Raw genomic sequence first — 19,942 nt, 5'->3', positions numbered from 1 at the left:
ATATATTATTTATTACTCTATTTTGTTAAGGATGTTTATATATCTATGATTCTATTTATCTTGATGATATTGACACCAGAGTACTTGTTTTGTCTTCTTTTGTTTTGTTGTCTGTCTCCCCCATTTAGACTGTGAGCCCGTTGTTGGGCAGGGATTGTCTCTATTTGTTGCCGAATTGTACATTCCAAGTGCTTAGTACAGTGCTCTGCACATAGTAAGTGCTCAATAAATACATTTGAATGAATAAATGAATGAATGCTTGGGAGACTACAATACACTAGAGTAAGTAACTCAATCCCAGCCCAGTCTGTAAGGTGCTTACAATCATTCACTTCCTTTCTGGATAACTATAATAGGCTGCAGGCTATCTCCTCTTCACTCTCTTCTATATCTAACTACCCAGATCACCATTCAGAACACATCCCTCTCCTCCTCAAAAACTAGCAATAACAATCAATTTCTTTCCACCTACAATATAAATTCCTAACCACTGATTTTACAGCTCTCCACCAGCATGCCCTCTCTCTCACCTATCTTGTCTCTCCTCCCACTATACTCCAGCTTGTACTCTTCACTCCTCCCATTCTAACCATATAACCGTACATTGCTTTTGACTCTCCCAACTCCAATCCATTTTTATACCATTTCTCACCAAATGGAACTCCTTCTCTTGTCAAATTCACAAAATCTCACACCTTCCATCCTTTGAAGGCCAAAAGGCCTTAAAAACTATAACCTCCTCCAAGAGATGATTTCTTGTGATTATTCCCCACCTTCCCAGTCATAATGTCATCCCACCAGTCAATCTGGCAGTTAGGTTTTATATCTATTTATAATTTATTTAATGGCTTACTTTAATTTTATCACTGGCATCTATGCTCTTATTCCTTCATTTATAATAAGGTTGGCCATTTATGTCTGCTTGTTTTATCTCCATCTCCATAGACTGTAGATTCCTCAAGGGTAGGGACCATGTCTTTTATTTCTGTTCATGTTTCCATGCAACTAACATAGTGCTCTGCACACAGGAGGATCTCAATACTGCTAAGGAATAGCAGGTGGCTTTTAAATCCTCTAATTTTGAATGTTGCTGCAAAGCTAGAAATGGTGGACTCAAGGCTTAATGACCTTGGTTGGAATCTGAGACATGATCTTCAATAATGAATCAATCAATCATATTTATGGAGTGCTTACTGTGTTCAGAGTACCATACTAAATGCTTGGGAGAGTGCAATAAAACAAAGTTAGTGGGCATGTTCCCGGACTACAATGAGCTTACCTTCTAGAAGGATAACTATCTTCATTTCTCCTCTCTCCAAGTAACACGTAAATAGTCTGGCTTGTGCCGTTTCACTTTCTAAAAAGCATGGGCACAATCAGTCCATCACTGCCATTTATTGTGTGCTTACTGTGTGGTGCACTGTACTAAGAGTACACTTCAACAGAGTTGGTAGACACACTCCCTACCCAAAGGAGCTTACAGTCTAGAGGAAGAGCTTACAGTCTGCTTTCACCTTGGGGGTCTCTTGCCCTTTACAGACAAACCTCTCCCCATGGGATAGAATATTCAATTAATTAGATTGAAAAAGCCTGCAAGACACAATCTGCAATGTCAGGAAGAAAAGCCATTCATTGTCAGCCTCTTTGAGTCTGAGGAATATATACTACTAGCAGCTCTTTGGGTTTGAAGACTCTTCTGACTGTGAGAGTTTATCATTCTGTACAGGTGCGCTTAACAAAACCAATGCAAGATTGGCAATCCCTTCTATATTGTGTCCTTGAAATATATATATGAGAACAAACACAGAACATGATCTCTATCTTATATATCTGTTCCCCAGGGTTCGAGGCACATAAATCAGCTTCACAAAGGCTCCTTGAACTCAAGCTACCACCTTACCACACTGCTACCTCAATTTCTATTAATGTAAACTGGTTAATCTGTTTCCAGGGTGATCGCTTCAGGTTAATTAGTTAACAGTTGCCAACTGTGCTGGTTAATTTGTTGATAGGCAAATGTTTTATATAACCACGAGTTATCTCCATTTAAATTGACTGAAAATAAAATAACAAGACTCTAGGTCATTGAAGCAGAAAAACAAAATGAAGCAAAACCCAAAACCCCACTTGATTTGATATATATAGATATAGGAACATAAGTACTGAGGAGTGGAATAAAATTCATTAATTGCCCAGAGTGGTTGATGGATTGCCGTAATTAGGGTATTATCAATAAATCAGGGAAGGCTTCCTAAACGAGGCAGGATTTTAGGAGGGTTTTGAAGATGGGAAAACTAGTGGTCTGGCAGATTTTTTTGAGTGGGTGAAAGAGTTCTATGCCAGGGGATCAGTGTGAGCAAGGGGTCGGAATCAGGAGAGTGGAGTATGAGGCCTAGTTAGAAGGTGAGCTTTGGGAAGAGCAAAGAATGCAGGCTGAAGAGTAGATGGGTGAAGAGAGCCAATATGCAAGATGAGGAAAGCTGGTGGATGTGGTCCACTTCAGATGGTAAGCAAGAGAAGCAGCTACCTCAGAAGCACTGTCAGAGGGGTCAATCTCAAGGTGACAGCAAGCAGCCTTGGCTTCCCAACACCTTGGACAGTTGAGCTATTTCGCCGGTAACCCTGGCTGCTTCCTTCCTCTTGCCCCCACACTAATCAGTGGCCCCGCTCTTAGCCTTCCCTGTCAGTGAAAAGGACAGATACAGCATCAGGACGAGGCCCCTATTACTGTGGCCTTCATCCACAGTAAAGTGTAAAGTGGCCTATTACAAGGCCCCTATTAGATTTAGAGTTTTGGGAAGGCTGTAGTGGTTGCTGCGGCTCTATATCCTAAGTCCTGATCCCCAACTGAATGGTCTTAGTGTTAAACAACTGAAGGAAATAACCTGTGTCACTGGGTCCATAGCCCTTCCAGTGACAGTGGGATCTTGATACTGTTTCCATGGGAATAACATTTGCTTTTCCTGAGAGAACCTGTATATGTTTGCATTGAATGGATCAATGCAATAGGCCAATACTCATTATCATTAAACACATTTATTAAGTGCCTCTCTGCCTGGAAAACTGTGAGTACAAAATGAATCCAACACAAAATGTTCTTGCCCTCTGGGAGCACAGAGGATATGAAAAAAGAAATAATCATTGATTTTGTGAGGCGCCCTCCATTTGATCCTGGCCCTGCTGCCCCAACCATCCCACAGTGGAAAAATCACCCACAAACAGCCTCCCCTGGGGGACCAATCTAAGCAAAAAGGAACCAAAGGGGAGCAGCAAGTGCCAAACAATATTGCTACTCTGCTCAAGGCCGAAGGCAATGCATAGGAGACATATGTATCAATCGTATTTATTCAGCGCTTATTATATGCAGAGCATTGTATTAAGCACTTGGGAGAGTACAATTCAACATATTTAGCAGACATGTTTCCTGCCCATAAGGAGCTAATCAGCCCTTGCCAAAGGATGCAGTCTTGCTCCTCTGAGGGTTTAAATGGGGGTGGGAGGGATTTTCATCCCACTCCTCCTGCCAGCCACAGTGCAGGAATGCCACCCAGACTTCTTTGTTGCCTGGCAACAACAGTGTTTGACAATCACAGTGTCCGCGTATGAGAGTGGGGCTGGGCTGGTGGGAAAAGGGATTGGGGTAAGCATGTGCTCAGCTCCCGTGGCCTCCACGCTCACCTCAGAGTAAGCCCGAGAACATCCGTGCTGCCTCTCACCTTGCCAAAGAATGCACCTCCTCCCCTTCTTTCCTTCTCAGTAATATTCACCGAGGGCTCCTAATGCTTCCCAAATGTCATAAAAATTCACATGAAATAAGTGAAGTGAATTAAAATCACCCAATCATAAAAATGTCATTACGTTCTACATGGTTTAGGAGGCTGGTGGTCTTTGGAGTCCTGTAGACTCTTCGATGAAAAATGTTACAGGTCTATCAAATGGTTATGGGGGAACGTTGGATGCGAAATGACCCAGAAATCCTGGAAGTTTCAATTAATCGTCTCTGCCTCTGGCACTGTGCCAGATGGGTCAACAATAGTAGGCAACACTCAGATTTTCCTTGGATTTAGCCCTGGTGTTTCTTATTCTTCCCTGGTGAATGCCCTATAATGCAACCATGTACCACCAATCAGCATCTGTGCTCAGTCCCATCAAACCTAGACAAAGGGTCTTTGCCAATGGTAAGGTCTATGTCACTCCAAGGCCAATTGACTCCAAGCTCGCTACTGGCAAAGAACATATCTACCCAACTCTGTTTTGTACTCTCCCAAGTGCTTAGTATAGTGCTCCGCACACAGTAAGCACTCAATAAATGCCATTGATTGACTGATCGATATAGTTGGCTGCCCAGTGGGATGGCAATTGTGAATCCTGAACCCCTCAGGGTAGCCATGGTATGATTATGGGAATCAAGGGCTCAAATGTTGATGATGGTGAGCTGAGTATTCTGGTCAATGGTAACCATAATAAGCTTGGTGTTTGTTAAGCGCTTGATTTTGTGCCAAGCACTGTACCAACTGTTGGGGTAGATTCAAGCTATTCAAGTCAGATACAGTCCTGGTCACAAATGGGGTTCACCATCCACGGATGTCAATTTATGGTCAACGGAAGCCTGGGAGACAGAGGACCTGGGTTCCAATCTAATTTAAGTTGTACTTAAAGGGATGCTGTGAGTCTTAATATGTGTAGATATTTTATTCAGGGGTTGATTAAAAGCCTGAGTTCAGTGAGGGACAAAAATAGTTTGATAGCGGGGACTATATTCAGTATCTGCATCTTGTCTTGTCTTATGCTGACAAGTCATTTCCCACTCATAGCAACTCCATGGACACATCTCTTGCAGAATGCCCCACCTCCATCTGCAATCATTCTGGTGGTGTACCCATAGAGTTTTCATAGTCAAAACACGTAAGTGGTTTACCACTGCCTTTTTCCTCATAGTAAACCTGTGTCTTCGCCCTTGACTCAGCACAGGTGAGTTGTGACTTGTGGCAGATTACCTTCCACTCACCAGCCACTGCCCAAGGTAGAAATGGAATGGGTAGGCCTCTGCGTGACTCTCCCTTCCTTAGCCAAGACTGGCAGAGTACTGTAAACTCACCAGATGTGATCCTAAGAGGGGGCTGCATCTTCCTTTGGAGTATATCAGACCCTTAATGAGGCATATATGAGTAGGGCACCTCGTAGAGGCCTAGGAAAGTGAATGCACCTTCCTAGGCACCTAAGGGAGACACTGAGGAGAAGAGAACCCAGGATGAGATAAAAGTGGAGTGCAGTATGAATTTCAAGGGCTGCGCCTTAAGGAACCCACAATGAAGACATCAATGTAACAATCACCTGCCTGTGGAATAGGGGCTAAGGGGAGGGAATCGAGGGGCAGGGGGGGAGGAGGAGAGAACTTCCAATACTTGAGCAGAGGGATTATGACAATGTGAACCTGGACCTATGGTCCCCGAGAAGGGCTTTGTGGCCAAGGAGGAAAAGGGAGAAGGAAGAACAGAACTGAGGGATGCACTGCTCTAACAGTTCTTCTGGAGTACCATTGATTGGATTTGCTTCTCCTTTTAAGTGTTCCCAGACTAGCGATGGCCTTCCTGACCCCCAGGCCCTTGGACACTGCAACCTCCTGGCCAGTCTCCTTGACAATACCATAAAGACATCAGTAACCACCCAGCCCAGGGCTCCATCTGTATCAGGGCCTATGTCCAACCTGAATAGCTTCTATATACCCCAGCACTTAGTACAGGGCCTTGCAACATAGTGAGCATTTAACAAATACCATAACAAATGTCATCAGGACACTTGGACAACCCAAGTGACCATCGCCCACCTGGTCACCCCTCACTTTTCTCCCACTTTCTCATCTGATCCCTGATATCCCCTGGGGCTGAAGAAGTCTGCAGGGCTGACAATGAGGATCCAAGAACCTTAATTCCACTTTCACCATTAGCTCAGTGGGGTTGATCCTTCCCTTAGTGTCCAGGAGAGGTCCAGCAACCAGAGAGGAGAACTCAATTACTAAAAAAAAGCAGCTTCCAAAGCAGAGCCAGAGCAAATTTCTGAGCAATATTGATTCCTTCTTAATGCGATTCCTCAATTATCCACCAAGCTGGGCTTTTAGTCAGACCATTTAAGTAAATTGCTTTCAAAAAGAAAGTAAAGAAAAACTTTAGAAGAGAATGTTTTTAAAGACTAACAAGATTTAATAAATCATAAATATAAACACTGAGCCTCTGAGCAGCTTGAGGCTCCGCAGCATGGATTTGCAATGCAGCATTTGGAATCAGGGCTGGGACACATTCCATTCCTCTAAAGGGTCTGTTTATATCATTAGTATTTTCCCTGTTCCCTGAGCTAATACATTGGTGAGGGCAATTTTCTTCACTTTTTCTCTAAAACCTCCACTCAGTTGCTACTCTCCTGTCATTCTCCATTTCAGAGGAGAATAGGTTTGCAACTGAACTCCAGTCCTGATAATTCCCCAACAAGAGGAAAGTCATCAGAAATCAGTGTAGATCAGCCATCCTCATCCTAATTACCAGCCACATCCTAATGAGCTAAAGATCAGCATATTCTGTACCTACCTCATTGCTTAATGCAGTACTTGGCACAGAATAAGTTCTTAAATATCATCATTATTATTACCACTACTAATAATAATATAATTAATAATGTCCACACAGATTTTCTGCATGTGGCTCATGAATGAAACAAGCAGTTTCTTCTAATTCACCTGATTCCTGGCCCTGCTGAACAGAATCAGTCTGTTTCTTCCTCATGCTAACTGTATGAGCACCCTGGCCTGTGGAGGAAGGGGCAGAAAGTCACCTTATGGGGCTAGCGATATTTCTAGGGGTCAGGCCTAGAAGCAAAGGAAGAGATGAACTAGGGTAATGTGATTTGCCCAGTATCTAACAGGAACTTTTCTTTAAGGGTAATTTGTAAATAGGACATCTCTATTCAAACTGAAAATTCTAGCGTGGCTCAGTGAAAAGAGCGTGGGCTTCGGAAGCAGAGGTCATGGGTTCGACTCCCGGCTCTGCCACTTGTCAGCTATGTGATTGTGGGCAAGTCACTTAACTTCTCTGTGCCTCAGTTACCTCAGCTGTAAAATGGGGATTTACATGGGACAAACTGATTACCCTGCATCTGCCCCAACGCTTAGAACAGTGCTCTGCACATAGTAAGTGCTTAACAAATACCAACATTATTATTATTATTTTTCTTTCCTTGGGGAGTCCCTATTTGTTATTTTTGCATGCTTAATTTCTATTTTATTTTTATTTTATTTCATTTATTTTATGGTATTTGTTAAGCACTTACTATATGCCAAGCACTGTACTAAAAGTTGGGGCAGATTCAAATTAATCAGTTTGGACACAGGCCTTGTCCCATATGGGGGTTACAGTTTAAATTGGCAGGAGGAGGATTTAATTTCCATTTTGCAGATGAGGTAACTGAGGCACAAAGAAGTTATGTGACTTGCCCGAAGTCACAAAGCAGAAAAGTAGCAGATCGGGGATTAGTACCCAGGTCCTCTGACTCCCAGGCCTGTGCTCTTTCTACCAGGCCATGTTCCTTGATTAATTCAGTAGCATTGTTTCCCATTTACTTTCCCACTGTTTTTGCTCTCGAGAAGAAAATATTACTCCCACACAACCCTTACCAAAGCTACCCTGAGTGCTATGACATGGGTGAGGGCCCAGTGCCTGCTGTTGCTGAGTGATTCTGTTCCATATGACCACAGCTGCACCCATCACCTCACTAGCCAAGTTGCCATGTGAACTGCTGGGCATGCCACTAAGGCAGAAACAAATAAAATCTACATCCTGGTCCACCCTTAACCCTAAACAAAAGTCCTAGGCAAAGGAAGAGGCCCCACCTTGCTTCCCTAGAGAGAGGCAGGAAGTGCCATTTGACAGCATTCTTTGTGTCTGAGTAGCTATTCTTAGAAACTTTAACGGTCATCCTGAATGGCAAGGGTCTAGAAAATGTCCCCAGCTATATTTTTATGGGTTCAGGGTATAGGAGAATGCATCTTTGTGCGTGAAGGTCTTCGAGGGACAGTCTTAATACCAGCCATGCCACCACTGAACCAAGGGTCTACCAACTCTTTATATTTACTCCCCCAAGCGCTTAGTACAGTGCTCTGCACATAGTAAACGCTTAATAAATACCATTGACTGACGGACCAGCACTAACTAGAGATCCAGAAGCATTTTCTATTATAACAAAAAACAAGGCTGTGTAGACATTTTGGGGAGTTTCAGTTGCATCGGATAGAAGTATTTGAAAATTTTGCCACTGTAATTCATTCACATCATTGAGGGTAGAGCTGAGATGCATCAATCAATAATAGGCACTGTAGTCATTTGAAAGATCCCACTTGTTTTGGAATTCCCATATACATGAATCAAACTGAAACATGCATTCAGATAGAGGGTCATTAAAACAGAGGCAGGGATGGAAACTGAGAGAGAAGAAGGGTGAAGGATATAAAGAGAAATGTGCAGGGAAAAGAATAAATGGAAAGAAAGGTCGGGGGAAGGGAGAAAGAGAAGAGAAGACTGCCTTTTGCCATCTCCACTAGTTGTAACAAGCTGTGGTTTGCCTATAGATACTGTCTCCTCTGTCCTGGGGCAGTCTGTTCTAAAATTGGCAAAGTCCAAACACATGGAGAATTTAACATCATCCTTTGCTCTTCTTGCTTTGAACCCATTAGATGTGTTGAAACCGATTAGAGCTGACAGAACTACAGAAATGTTTCCTGTTTGGGAAGGATGTTTGGCGGCCTCTGTCTCTCTCAACTACATGTCCCTCTCTCTGCCTGTCTCTGCACCTCCACCTTTGGACAGGTTCTCGGAGCCTGAGTCTTTTTATTCCACATGTCTCTGTCAATCACTCTCATTTGGTATGTCTTTGTCTCTGTTCCCCTCCACCAAAACTCTCTCACTTTAGTACACTGCTCTGCAAACAGTAGGCACTCCATAGATGTGATGATTGAGTCGCTTATTTTAGACCACCATTCCCACCCCAGTGGATGCTCTGCCTATTTCTATTGTATTGTCAATAAAATATAGTTCCAATTTTTTTGCTTCAGATAACAATGTGGCATTAGGTGGATAATTTTACAGTGAGTTTGTCAATCACTTGCAGCTTGTAAAAAATGAAGCTTGCACATGAATATTTAGCCCTATATGCAGCATTGGCTGTAGCTCTCCATGTCATTGTAACCTGAAGAAATTGCTGTCTTCTCCACATCTATGTGGCGAGTGATTCTTTCTAGCACAGTACACACAGGCAAAGTGGAGTGGAGGGAAGAGCAATTATCCAGTGAATCATAACCATGGAAATGGCCAGTTCAAATCCCACAGCCACATTTGCTTCATTTGCTGTTTTTTTCCTTCTGAATAACTGGAGATTTCCTTCAACAATCCAGTCCACCTTGTTTGAGGTGTCCCAGCCTGAAGCTTTTCTCCCACCCTGAACTGTAAACTTCTTCAGGGGAGCGATTGTGTCTCCTCTATTGTTCTCTCCCCAGCACTTATTTTCAGTGTTTTCTTCACAGTAAAGTGCTCAATAAACACTACTGATCGATTTCAGAGTCAATAGCTGTTTGGTGACACCTTGCATTTGGGCCATTGTTCTGATGTCTGTGGCAGCAGTCATATTTATTGAACTCACTATGGGCAGAGCACTATACTAAGCACTTGGGAGAGTACAGTATAACAGACATATTTCCTGCTCACAGTGAGCTTACAGTGTAGAAGGGGAGACAGTTATTAATATAAATACAACTCCTCTGACATGCTGGACCCCAAAATGCTGGGCCAAGATGTGAGAGCCCAAAAGAACAGGACTGCCATATTTCCACCTTCCACCATCAACTAGATTAAGTGAATCTTGTTTCAGTGCTCTTTGAGAGAGCCAAGGTCAGGTTAGTGCAGGAGGTAGAATGACATTGCTTGGGACATGTTTTTCTATCTCCTCTGATATATTTGCTTAGAATTCAATGAGCATATACTGATGAAACATACACTTAAGGACAAAGAAGACTGCTAGACTAATGGACTGCCAGTAAAAGTAAAATTTTCAACAATTTAGCATCATGAACACTCTGCTTCTTGGAGGGAGATTGGCAATGAAGATAGGATCCCAAATCTCTCAGTTTAAATATATCCAGCATGGAACAAAGAAACACTAAAACTTCTGAATTGTTTAGTTTGCTTCATGGTTTCCTTGAGTGTGTTTAGATTTGAAAATGCCTTTCACCTCAGTTTAAATCTTTTACATCTGGATGGTTGTTTATCTCTATATTTGAAAAAGAGAGAGAGATTGAGAGAGAGAGAAACGGGGAGGGGGTTGAAAGAGCTTATTTATTTCTGGGGACCTGGTTTTGGTTTCAGGTTTAAGAAATAAGTAACAAATGAAATGAATTGAGTGTCTCAGCTGAATACCCAGGATAATTAAGAACCTTTATTCAGGGGTAATCTGTTAAGTAACAGCAGGTCAGGATTGTGGTGTGTGGCAAGGGCCTGCATGGTGTTGGGAAATAAAGGTGGGAGGGAACACATAAGGGCCCTTCTGGAGTGGGAGAACCAGGGGCTTTGCAAATTGAAGACCCTCGCCCTTGGCGGCTGTTATTACTGACCAATCATGACAGGCAATGTTCTAGCAGAGGAACGTGACACTAATCAGGAGAGGGGTACCAGCATTGCCTTCTGGGAAATTTGGGCTGCTGTCACCTGCAGACTGTAGTCTTGATCATTTCAGGCAGGATTGGCTTCTCCCTTCTGACACCATCCCAGTGAGGTAAATTTAAAAAGACAAATGTTTCTACTTGAAGCACATTCCAGCTGGAGCCCCCAATAATTCATGAGAACAGCGTGCCTGGTGACTCTGATTACATGGCATTGCCCTTAAGGCTTGCTTCAATTCGAAAATGAAAATGTAAATTGTCTATAGTACAGCTAAAATGCTAAGACCCTTCAGGGCATTTTGGATTTCTGTGTTGAGGCTTATGGTAACATGGGTTCTTCCTAAGTAGAAAAACAAAACTCAGTTATAAAGGGTTTAGTTGAACCCTCCAGCTAACTCACAGGGCAATGAAATGCAGGGCCTGCTAAAAACATTTCTTATTGTCATTGTGGTGCCACCCAGCCCTGAGAAACAGAGAAAAACAGCTTTCTGGATTGTTAATGAAGCTTTCTTGAAACTCTGTGAGTGGTGTGTGATTCTGTGGTGAGTACTTGGTACTAACGATTATAGTAAAACGTACATCACTACTTGGGAACTCAGACAGTGCACCCCACATAAACAGAAAAAGCAGGTCTGTTTAAATGATGGGCCTGTGCTGATTATTATCCAATTAACTACAGCTGAATTGGGTAACTATTGGGAGGATAAAAGGACAATGGTTTAAAAACAGAAGGAAGTCTGAAACTAGAACTGTTCAAAACCTTTCAGTGTTCATCTCCTGTCTTGATTCTGAGCAGCTTGCTAGCAGTAGTGCCCCCAGGTGAGGCAAGAGTTGACATTCTTTCTGGAAGTGGAAAAAAAAAGAAAGAAAAAAGTCCTTTAAAAAAAAAACTACTGGTCCTTTCACTCTAACTAAATTAAAGGATAATTAGTTAAAATGATATTTGTTGGTGTGGCAGAGGGAGATAAATACAAACTAAATGAATCCTGTAGCTGAGAAATAAATATTATTGATGAAAAATAACTTAATTAAAGAAACTCCTTAGCAATTAAGTCTTACATCTGAATCCTCTTAAATGGGAATAATCCAATATAGACTGTGTTCAGAGTGAGCTCTCAATATCTTGAAGATGTTCAGAACTGATTTAGAATTTGCAATATTGCTTCTATCTCACCAAAGTCTTGTTTCTGTCTCTCCTGGGTCCCGATTCCAAAAATGAGCCTACAGCTCTTAAAAGAAAGCCTTGAAAAATTACCCCAAATTAGAGAAATGGTTCACTGGGAAGGGCAGACAAAAGCTACTAGGACCAGGTGGTGGTTTCTGTTACCTATGGACAATTGGAAAATAAAATTGGAATGGAAAATGTGCTACACCAAATACACACTGACGTTTAAAGCACAATTCCTTCTTGGATTCTTCCAAAGAGGAAAAAAATTCACACAAATAAAATAAAAGGAAATTTCGGAGCAGTTAGACAACAGTTGTTATTTATAGAATGATTCAAATTACTCGGCTTGGAGGATTTTCCAGTGGTGACACAGCAACTGTCATGAAGTCATTTAATTTTAATCTGGATGAGATACACAGACAGCAGCACCTGGTCGCCGTGGGCTGCCGACACTCGGGAAAACCACAGAGCTTGCATGGGGCCAAGAAACTGATAGTTAAGAGAATGAGATTTTGAGTGTGTTTTTGGTTGGGGGGATATTAGTGTTTGTGTCCACAACCCTGCTTTTCTTCTCAATTCCTTTCAAATATCTTCACTCTTCAAGTCTGGGTCATGGAATGATTGTCAGTTTCAGTTACTACTATATGTAGCCCATCAATTTATGTCATTTTCTTGATGTAATGTGGCACTGCTTTAGTGGCAAGTTACTTGTGTTGAAATATAACATCTATAGCCAAATTTCTGTTTTCTGCCTTGAGAGAGAAGAATATTACCCTCTTCCCCATCAAAAAGAAGAAAAAAATCTACAGGGAAAAACTGCCCTTCTCCTGCCTTGAATCATTTACACTGAGTGTGGGAATAATTGACAGATTGGAGGGCTTTTTCATTCTAGGTAATCTCAAAATCAAGCAAAAGTATATTAAAACCTCAGTAAAAAGAAGAGAAATATCTTACATGGAGGGTACCCTCCCTTGAGAAATAAATAAAACATCATGATCAGGTACAGGAAATGGGCTAAGACTGTGATTCATCACTCACATCTTATCCCCAGCCAGAGATTAATGCTTGATTCTTTGGTGAAAGGTGAACAATTCTCCTAAATGTAAGCAGTCAATTTAGTTAAGCTCTCCACTATGGGAAAAATGATTTCTGAATCCTGATATTTGATTTCCCCCTAAAAGACAATACTACCTTATACTGCACATTTATTGATCCTCTCAATAGATCCACACTTTTTCCTTAGACTAGATAGAATAAAATTTGACAGAGCTGTAGATTGTGAGCTCATGAAGGGAGAAAGTGCATTTACTCAATTTCCCCACCTCTACTGTATTATCAGGGCATGGTAGGGAAAGTGAGCCTGCTGTGATTTTGCAGGTGGAATTTAGGCTATTAACACAAAAAAGAGGAACATAACTGAATTGGACACCTTTAGCATGGGGATTTATCCTCCACGGTATAACTTTCAACTCACTTTCAGAGTCTCTATCAATCAATCAATGGTACTTATTGAGTGCTTACTATGTGCAGAGCACTATACTGAGCCCTTGAGTGAGTATGAATCAAGAGAATTAGCAGAAATCTATAGCTAAGGAACCAATCTATAGTTGGTGGGCCATTTGTGCTTGGATGACTACTTAAAAGAAGAGGCCTCCCAAGCCCCTCCTATTTTTCCCATCTCACAGGCCCGCATCCTTGGTGTCATCCTTGATTCAGCTCTCTCATGCACCCCACACATCCAATCCCTCACCAACACCTGCCAGTCTCATCTTCACAAAATCACCAAGATCCACCCTTTCCTCTCCATCCAAACTGCTATCGTGCTGGTACAAGCTCTCATAATATCCCAACTGGATTGTCGTGTCAGCCTCCTCTCTGATCTCCCTTCCTCCTGTCTCTCCCCTCTCCAGTCTATTCTTCATTCCACTGCACAGATCATCTTCCTACAGAAACACTCTGGGCGTCACTCCCCTCCAAAAAACCAGCAGTGGTTGCCTATCAACCTTCACATAAAACAAAAACTCCTCACTCTTGGCTTCAAAGCTCTCCATCACCTTCCCCGCTCCTATCTCACCTCCCTTTTCTCTTTCTACTCCCCACCCTGCACTCTCCTCTCCTCTGCCGCTCACCTCCTTACTGTCCCCTGCTCACGGCTGTCAAGCCGTCGACCCCTGGTCCACGTCCTACCGCTGTCCTGGAGTGCCCTCCCACCTCACATCTGCCAAACTAACTCTCTTCCCCTCTTCAAAGCCCCCTGAGAGCTCACCTCCTCCAGGAGGCCTTCCCAGACTGAGCCCCCCTTTCCCTCTGCTCCCCTCTCCCCTCCCTCCCACCCTCTGCTTTTCCCCCTTCCCCTCCGCACTGTGCTCATTTGTATATATTATTTATTACCCTATTTATTTCATTAATGAGGCGTATATCTCCTTTATTCTGTCTTGATGATGTTGTCTTGTTTTTGTTTTCTTCTGTTTTGCTTTGCTGTCTGTCTCCCCCATTTAGACTGTGAGCCCATCATTGGGCTGGGATTGTTTCTATCTGTTGCCGAATTGTACCTTCCAAGGGCTTAGTACACTGCTCTGCACATAGTAAGCACTCAATAAATACTACTGAATGAATAAATGAATGTTTTGTTTTGATGGCATGTGTTAAATGCTTATCTTGTGCCAGGCACTGTACTAAGCACTAGGGCAGGTACAGACTTATCAGGTACAGACAATCCATGTCCCACATGGGGCTCACAGTTTTAATCCCCATTTTACAGATGAAGTAACAGAGGCATAGAGAAGTTAAGTGACTTGCCCAAGGTCACAGAGCAGACAAGGAGGGGAGACAGGTTTAGAAGTCAGGTCCTCCTAACTTTAAGGCCCCGGCTTTACGCGCTAGGGAAGCCACTTCTCATTTGTATTGGTATTTTTTTTAAATATGAAAACTCTTACTTCTTGGAAAAGAACAAATAGTTCCCCTCTTTGAGATGCGCTGATTCTTCCCCATTCTAGCCAATGACACATCAGATGACATTCATGAGAAGCATGCAATGTACAGGCACAACGGAGTTGGTTAAGGATGACGATTCAGTCTCAGTTCTGAACTGTGTCCACTGCAATCAGACCTGACACCTGGCTTAAGATGCTAATATAACCCCGAGGTTATATTTATGTTTCCGGCTGCATTTTGATTTCTCCAAAGAGACCATTCTGGTTTTTCAGGATAAATTGTAATGTGGCTCTCCATCAGAAGGAGGGTGTTGGATGTGCCAGGCTCCTTTACATCTAGTCCCCAAACGCATCCTACAGAGCATGAGCCTGGGAGTCAGAGGACCTGGGTTCTAATCCTGCTCTGCTTTGTTGTACCTGCTGTGTGACCTTGGGCAAGTTACTTCACATCTCTGTGCCTCAGTTACCTCAGCTTTAATGGGGATTCAATACCTTTTTTCCTCTCCTACATAGACTGTAAGCCTCACATGGGACCTGATTATCTTCTATCTACCCCAGTGCTTAATACAGTGCTTGGCACACAGTAAGCACTGAACAAGTACCACGATTATTATTATCATCATTATTATTGTTGTTGTTGTTATTGACCCAGCAGGTCACAATAGCCAAGAAAAGTGTCGACTCCACTGTGCTCTAGCCACCACTGGCCTCTTCACTAAAACTCACCACGGAGATTCTGTTCAAAGCAAGTTCCAGTTTATGAACAAGCGGTGTCACTAAATTTCAGAACTGTGCTTTGATGATTTTAAGGGTCAGTGATCAGTCAAAGCCTTGCTCTTTCTCAAGCTAATTTCTATGAAAAATCTTTCTTTAAAGTTCCATTTTAATCAAGGTAGTGCTTTTAACTTATTGAAGGTCTTTCAGCAAAAGCTCCAGAATGTTTTGTGAACCCCTGGGCATACTGGATTATTTTCGCAGAAGGCAAACTGAAGGACTAAGGAACAGAAAAGCCTGTTAACTATCACACAAAGGGCCTTTCTGGTAAGCAAGCATAAATCCAGGGTTTCCGGTACCCAGTACACTCCTCTCAAGCCCTTAGACACCTGTGAACTTTTTTTACTTTCCACTTCTAATATGATAAAATAAGACAGAGGGTATTTTTAAATTGGTACTAAAATGGAATGAGCATGTTGACACCAATTACATCAAGCTTCATCTTATAAAGCATATTTTATCCGTCAGTTATAGACCCTTAAAGGGGCAAGGTTAATGGACTGGCTGTTTATAAATGTCATAGTCCTGATTAAAGGAAAGGATTGATGGTCAAGGAAATGGTAGGGAGGCCTGGGCAGCCTCAGCAGCCTTCGCCCTTACTGTCCATATGGCCCTGCGGCCGGAGTCACTGCCCTAATTGAAAAGGAGTTTGCATCATTCCCTTGACCGCTGAGATTCCCTAGGAAGGAGCAGCTGCAGTGGCTTCTAGAAATCGGTGTCGGGGATCAGCCACGGACCAGGGGCTCCAGGAAGTGGGAAGGGCACAGATCGCCGTTCCCAGCAGGAGGCTTAATCCTCAGAGCCCCGCCGCCTCCAGCTGCACAGGATCTCAAGAGGGAGAGGCACAGGAATGGTGAGTTAAAGCCATGCCAAACACACCGAAAAGAACTCTCTCCTTCCGATTTAAAGTCTCCTGTTTTCCTGAGCAATTCTGACTCGCCCGGTGTGTAGAGTTACAGCTTCGTGGATCGGGGCGAGACCCTGAAAACTTTCTTCTAGAACTAATTCTCAGCTCTCTCAAGCCTGCAGGGACCCGCAAGCCAGAGAGCCAGGGCCGAGTGGGCAAAGTCAAGTCATCGCGACGGAGAATTTGAACTTGTCTCAGCTGCCTGGCCGGCCCCTGCCCCTGCCCCCGACTCCCAATCATTCATTCATATTCATTCAGTTGTATCTACTGGGTGCTTACTGGGTGGAGAGCACTGTACTAGGCGCTTGGAAAGTACAAGAGAGCGATTAAGAAAGACAATCCCTGCCCACAACGGGTTCAGAGTCTAGGGGGCATGATGATGGCATTTGCTAGAAGCTTACTTCTGTGTCAGGCAGTGTACTAGACGCTGGGGTGGATCGAAGTCCCCGTCCCAAGTGGGGCTCACAGCCTCAATGCCCATTTTACAGATGAGGTAGGTAACTGCGGCCCAGAGCGGTGAGGGGACTTGCCCGAGATCACGGAGCAGACAGGTGGCAGATAAATGAAAAAAAATAAATAAATGGTGGTATTTGTTAAGCGCTTACTATGTGCAAAGCACTGTTCTAAGAGCGGGGGGATAGAAGGCGATCAGGTTGTCCCACGCGGGGCTCACAGTTTTAATCCCCATTTTAGAGATGAGGTGACTGAGGCACCGAGAAGTAGATGGACCGATGAACGCACAGCCCCCTCCCCGGACCACCCGGGCGCCCCCTCCCCGGACCACCCGGGCGGCACCTCCCGCCCTCCCCTCCAGGCCACCTCCGGCAGGTCCTCCGCGGTGGGCGACCCACCTTGACGGCCTCGGCGTGGGTCACCCGGCCCAACGACTTGTCGTTGACCCTTAGGATCTGGTCGCCGACCCGGAGCCCTTCCTTCTCGGCCAGGGAGGCGGGCTCCACCAGGGACACGTAGATGCCCACGCCGTGCTCCGAGCCGCCGCGGATGCTGAAGCCCAGCCCCTCGTTGGGCCGGCTCCTCTTGAGGGTCACCTGGCGGACCTCTCCGCGCAGGCCGGCCAGGGCCAGGGCGGCGGGAACTGACCCCGCGGGGCCGGTCCTGAAGTCCGGCTGGGACGGACGCCCGGCCCGGGACGACGAGGCCGGGCCGGCCCCGTGCCCATCATCATCTCCGTGCCCATCATCATCCCCGTGGCCGGCGAACGGGCCCGGGGCGGCGGCGTCCGGCGGGCCCGGGGGACCGGCCCTTAGGTAAGGACCCTCCGAGGTGTACTGGTCGAAGAGCAGCTGGTCGGAGCGGGGGATGACCAGGCGCAGCATGGGCAGCAGCTGGCGCTTGCCGGGGCTGTCGAGCAGCACCCGCAGGGTCTGCACCAGGTCGAACACGTTGCGCCGGGAGTGGTAGACGTTCAGGCAGTGGATGAACTGCTCCCGCTCGGGGTCGCTCAGAAGTAGGTTCAAGGCGTGGTGCAGCTTTCTCACGTTGGCCGACAGCAGCCGGGCGCCGGTCCCCGCCGGCCCCAGGGACGAGCCGGAGCGGGACGAGGCGACCGACAGGCGGTCCAGCTGCGTGCTCATCTTCCCGAGCGGGGCGGCCGGTCCGGGGGCTCGACTCCGGCCGCCCAACCCAGGGCAAGGGGCAGCTCCGGGGGCTTCCCCCCCAGCACGGAGTTGCTCCAAGTGCAGCTGGAGCCCTGCCGGGACCGGCTCCTCTGTCTCTCTGTCTCGGTGCGTCCGGAGCCCGGACTTGGCGAATTGTTGGGCCGCCCGGCCGGCGCGCTCCCCGCTGCCACTTGGTTCCCACGCCCCCGTCCCCTTGCTCGCCGCCGAGCCCGGAGCACCGAGCCCGGAGCCCGGAGCCCGCCCCGCGAAGGAAATGGCGTCATCGTCCATCCCTCCCTCCCGACGGTTGCCAGGCGACGGGGGGATACAGTTCGGCTCCGGTCCCAGGTCGGGGGGGGCGGGGAGGGGGGAGAGGAAGCGAGAGCGAGAGAGGGTGTGTTGGGCGGAGAGAGAGACGGGGAGAGGGAGCCCAGACAGAACATTCCATAGTATTTATTGAGCGCTTAATTAAGGTTGGTAATTGTTAAGCGCTTACTATGTGCCAAGCACTGTTCTAAGCACTGGGGTAGATACAAGGGAATTAGGTTGTCCCACGTGGGGCTCACAGTCTTCAACCCCGTTTTACAGATGAGGGAACTGAGGCACAGTGAAGTGACTTGCCCAAGGTCACACAGCTGACGAGTGGCGGAGCCGGGATTCGAACCCACGACCTCTGACTCCCAAGCCCGGGCTCTTTCCATTGGGCCATGCTGGTATTTGTTAAGCGCTTACTATGTGCAAAGCACTGTTCTAAGCGCTGGGGTAGATACAGGGTAATCAGGATGTCCCATGTGGGGCTCACAGTCTTCATCCCCATTTTACAGATGAGGGAACTGAGGCACAGAGAAGTTAAGTGACTTGCCCACAGTCACACAGCTGGCAAGTGACAGAGCTGGGATTCGAACCCATGACCTATGACTCCCAAGCCCGTGCAGAGCACCGTATTAAGTGCTCTATATGCAGAGCACTGTACTAAGCGCTTGGAATGGACAAATCGGCAACAAATAGAGGCAGTCCCTGCCCATTGACGGGCTCACAGTCTAATCGGATAGGCTTACAGTCTAATCAAAAAGAGGGAAGAGAGAGAGAACACACACACAGAGAAATGACGGAAAGAGAAAAAACAGAGCGAGAGAACGCAGGGAGGGAAGAGGGAGAAGGAAAGAACAGAGAAAAAGACTCGGGAGAGAAAGGACACAGGGAGGGAAGAGAGACATAACACCAAGAGAGAGGAGAGAACTCAGCGAGAGAGAAGAGAGAAAGGACACAGGGAGGGAAGAGAGAGAGTAGAGAGAAAGGACACAGGGAGGGAAGAGAGAGAGAACATGGAGAGGAGAAAAAGCTCAGAGGGAAGAGAGAGAAAGGACACAGGGAGGGAAAAGAGAGAGAACAATAATAATAATAATAATGTTGGTATTTGTTAAGTGCTTACTATGTGCCGAGCACTGTTCTAAGCGCTGGGGTAGACATAGGGGAATCAGGTTGTCCCACGTGGGGCTCACAGTCTTAATCCCCATTTTACAGATGAGGGAACTGAGGCACAGAGAAGTTAAGTGACTTGCCCACAGTCACACAGCCGACAAGTGGCAGAGCTGGGATTCGAACTCATGAGCCTTGACTCCAAAGCCCGTGCTCTTTCCACTGAGCCACGCTGAGAGAAGAGAGAACTCAGAGAGAGAAAAGAGAGGAGAGAGAAAGGACACAAGAAGGGAAGAGAGAGAACTCAGAGGGAAGAGAGAGAGGACGGGAGAGAGCACAAAGAGAGAAGAGAGAACTCATAGAGAAGAGAGAGAGAAAAGACACAGGAAAGGAAGAGAGAACATGGAGAGAAGAGAGAGAGAGAAC

At 45.5% G+C, this 19,942-nt stretch overlaps 1 protein-coding gene and 1 non-coding gene across 5 annotated transcripts in view; both read right to left on the bottom strand.

Annotated features, from left to right (window-relative positions):
- Window positions 1-18,324, bottom strand: part of WHRN (whirlin) — a 129,047-nt gene extending 110,723 nt beyond the window's left edge. For all 4 annotated transcript variants that reach the window (XM_029063939.2, XM_029063940.2, XM_029063941.2 and 1 more), the window contains exon 1: window positions 17,330-18,324. In XM_029063939.2, the coding sequence (XP_028919772.1) occupies window positions 17,330-18,073 (744 nt within the window). In that variant the 5' untranslated portion in view covers window positions 18,074-18,324. The remainder of the gene's footprint in view (window positions 1-17,329) is intronic.
- LOC114811741 lies at window positions 4,982-5,119 on the bottom strand. The gene has a single exon (XR_003759437.1). It is a non-coding gene; the product is annotated as a small nucleolar RNA SNORA7 (small nucleolar RNA).
- Window positions 18,325-19,942: the final 1,618 nt, after the last annotated feature.

The sequence above is a fragment of the Ornithorhynchus anatinus genome, chromosome 4 (assembly GCF_004115215.2).
Source record: "Ornithorhynchus anatinus isolate Pmale09 chromosome 4, mOrnAna1.pri.v4, whole genome shotgun sequence".
NCBI lineage: Eukaryota > Metazoa > Chordata > Mammalia > Monotremata > Ornithorhynchidae > Ornithorhynchus > Ornithorhynchus anatinus.
This window is presented reverse-complemented; position numbering and strand designations above follow the sequence as displayed.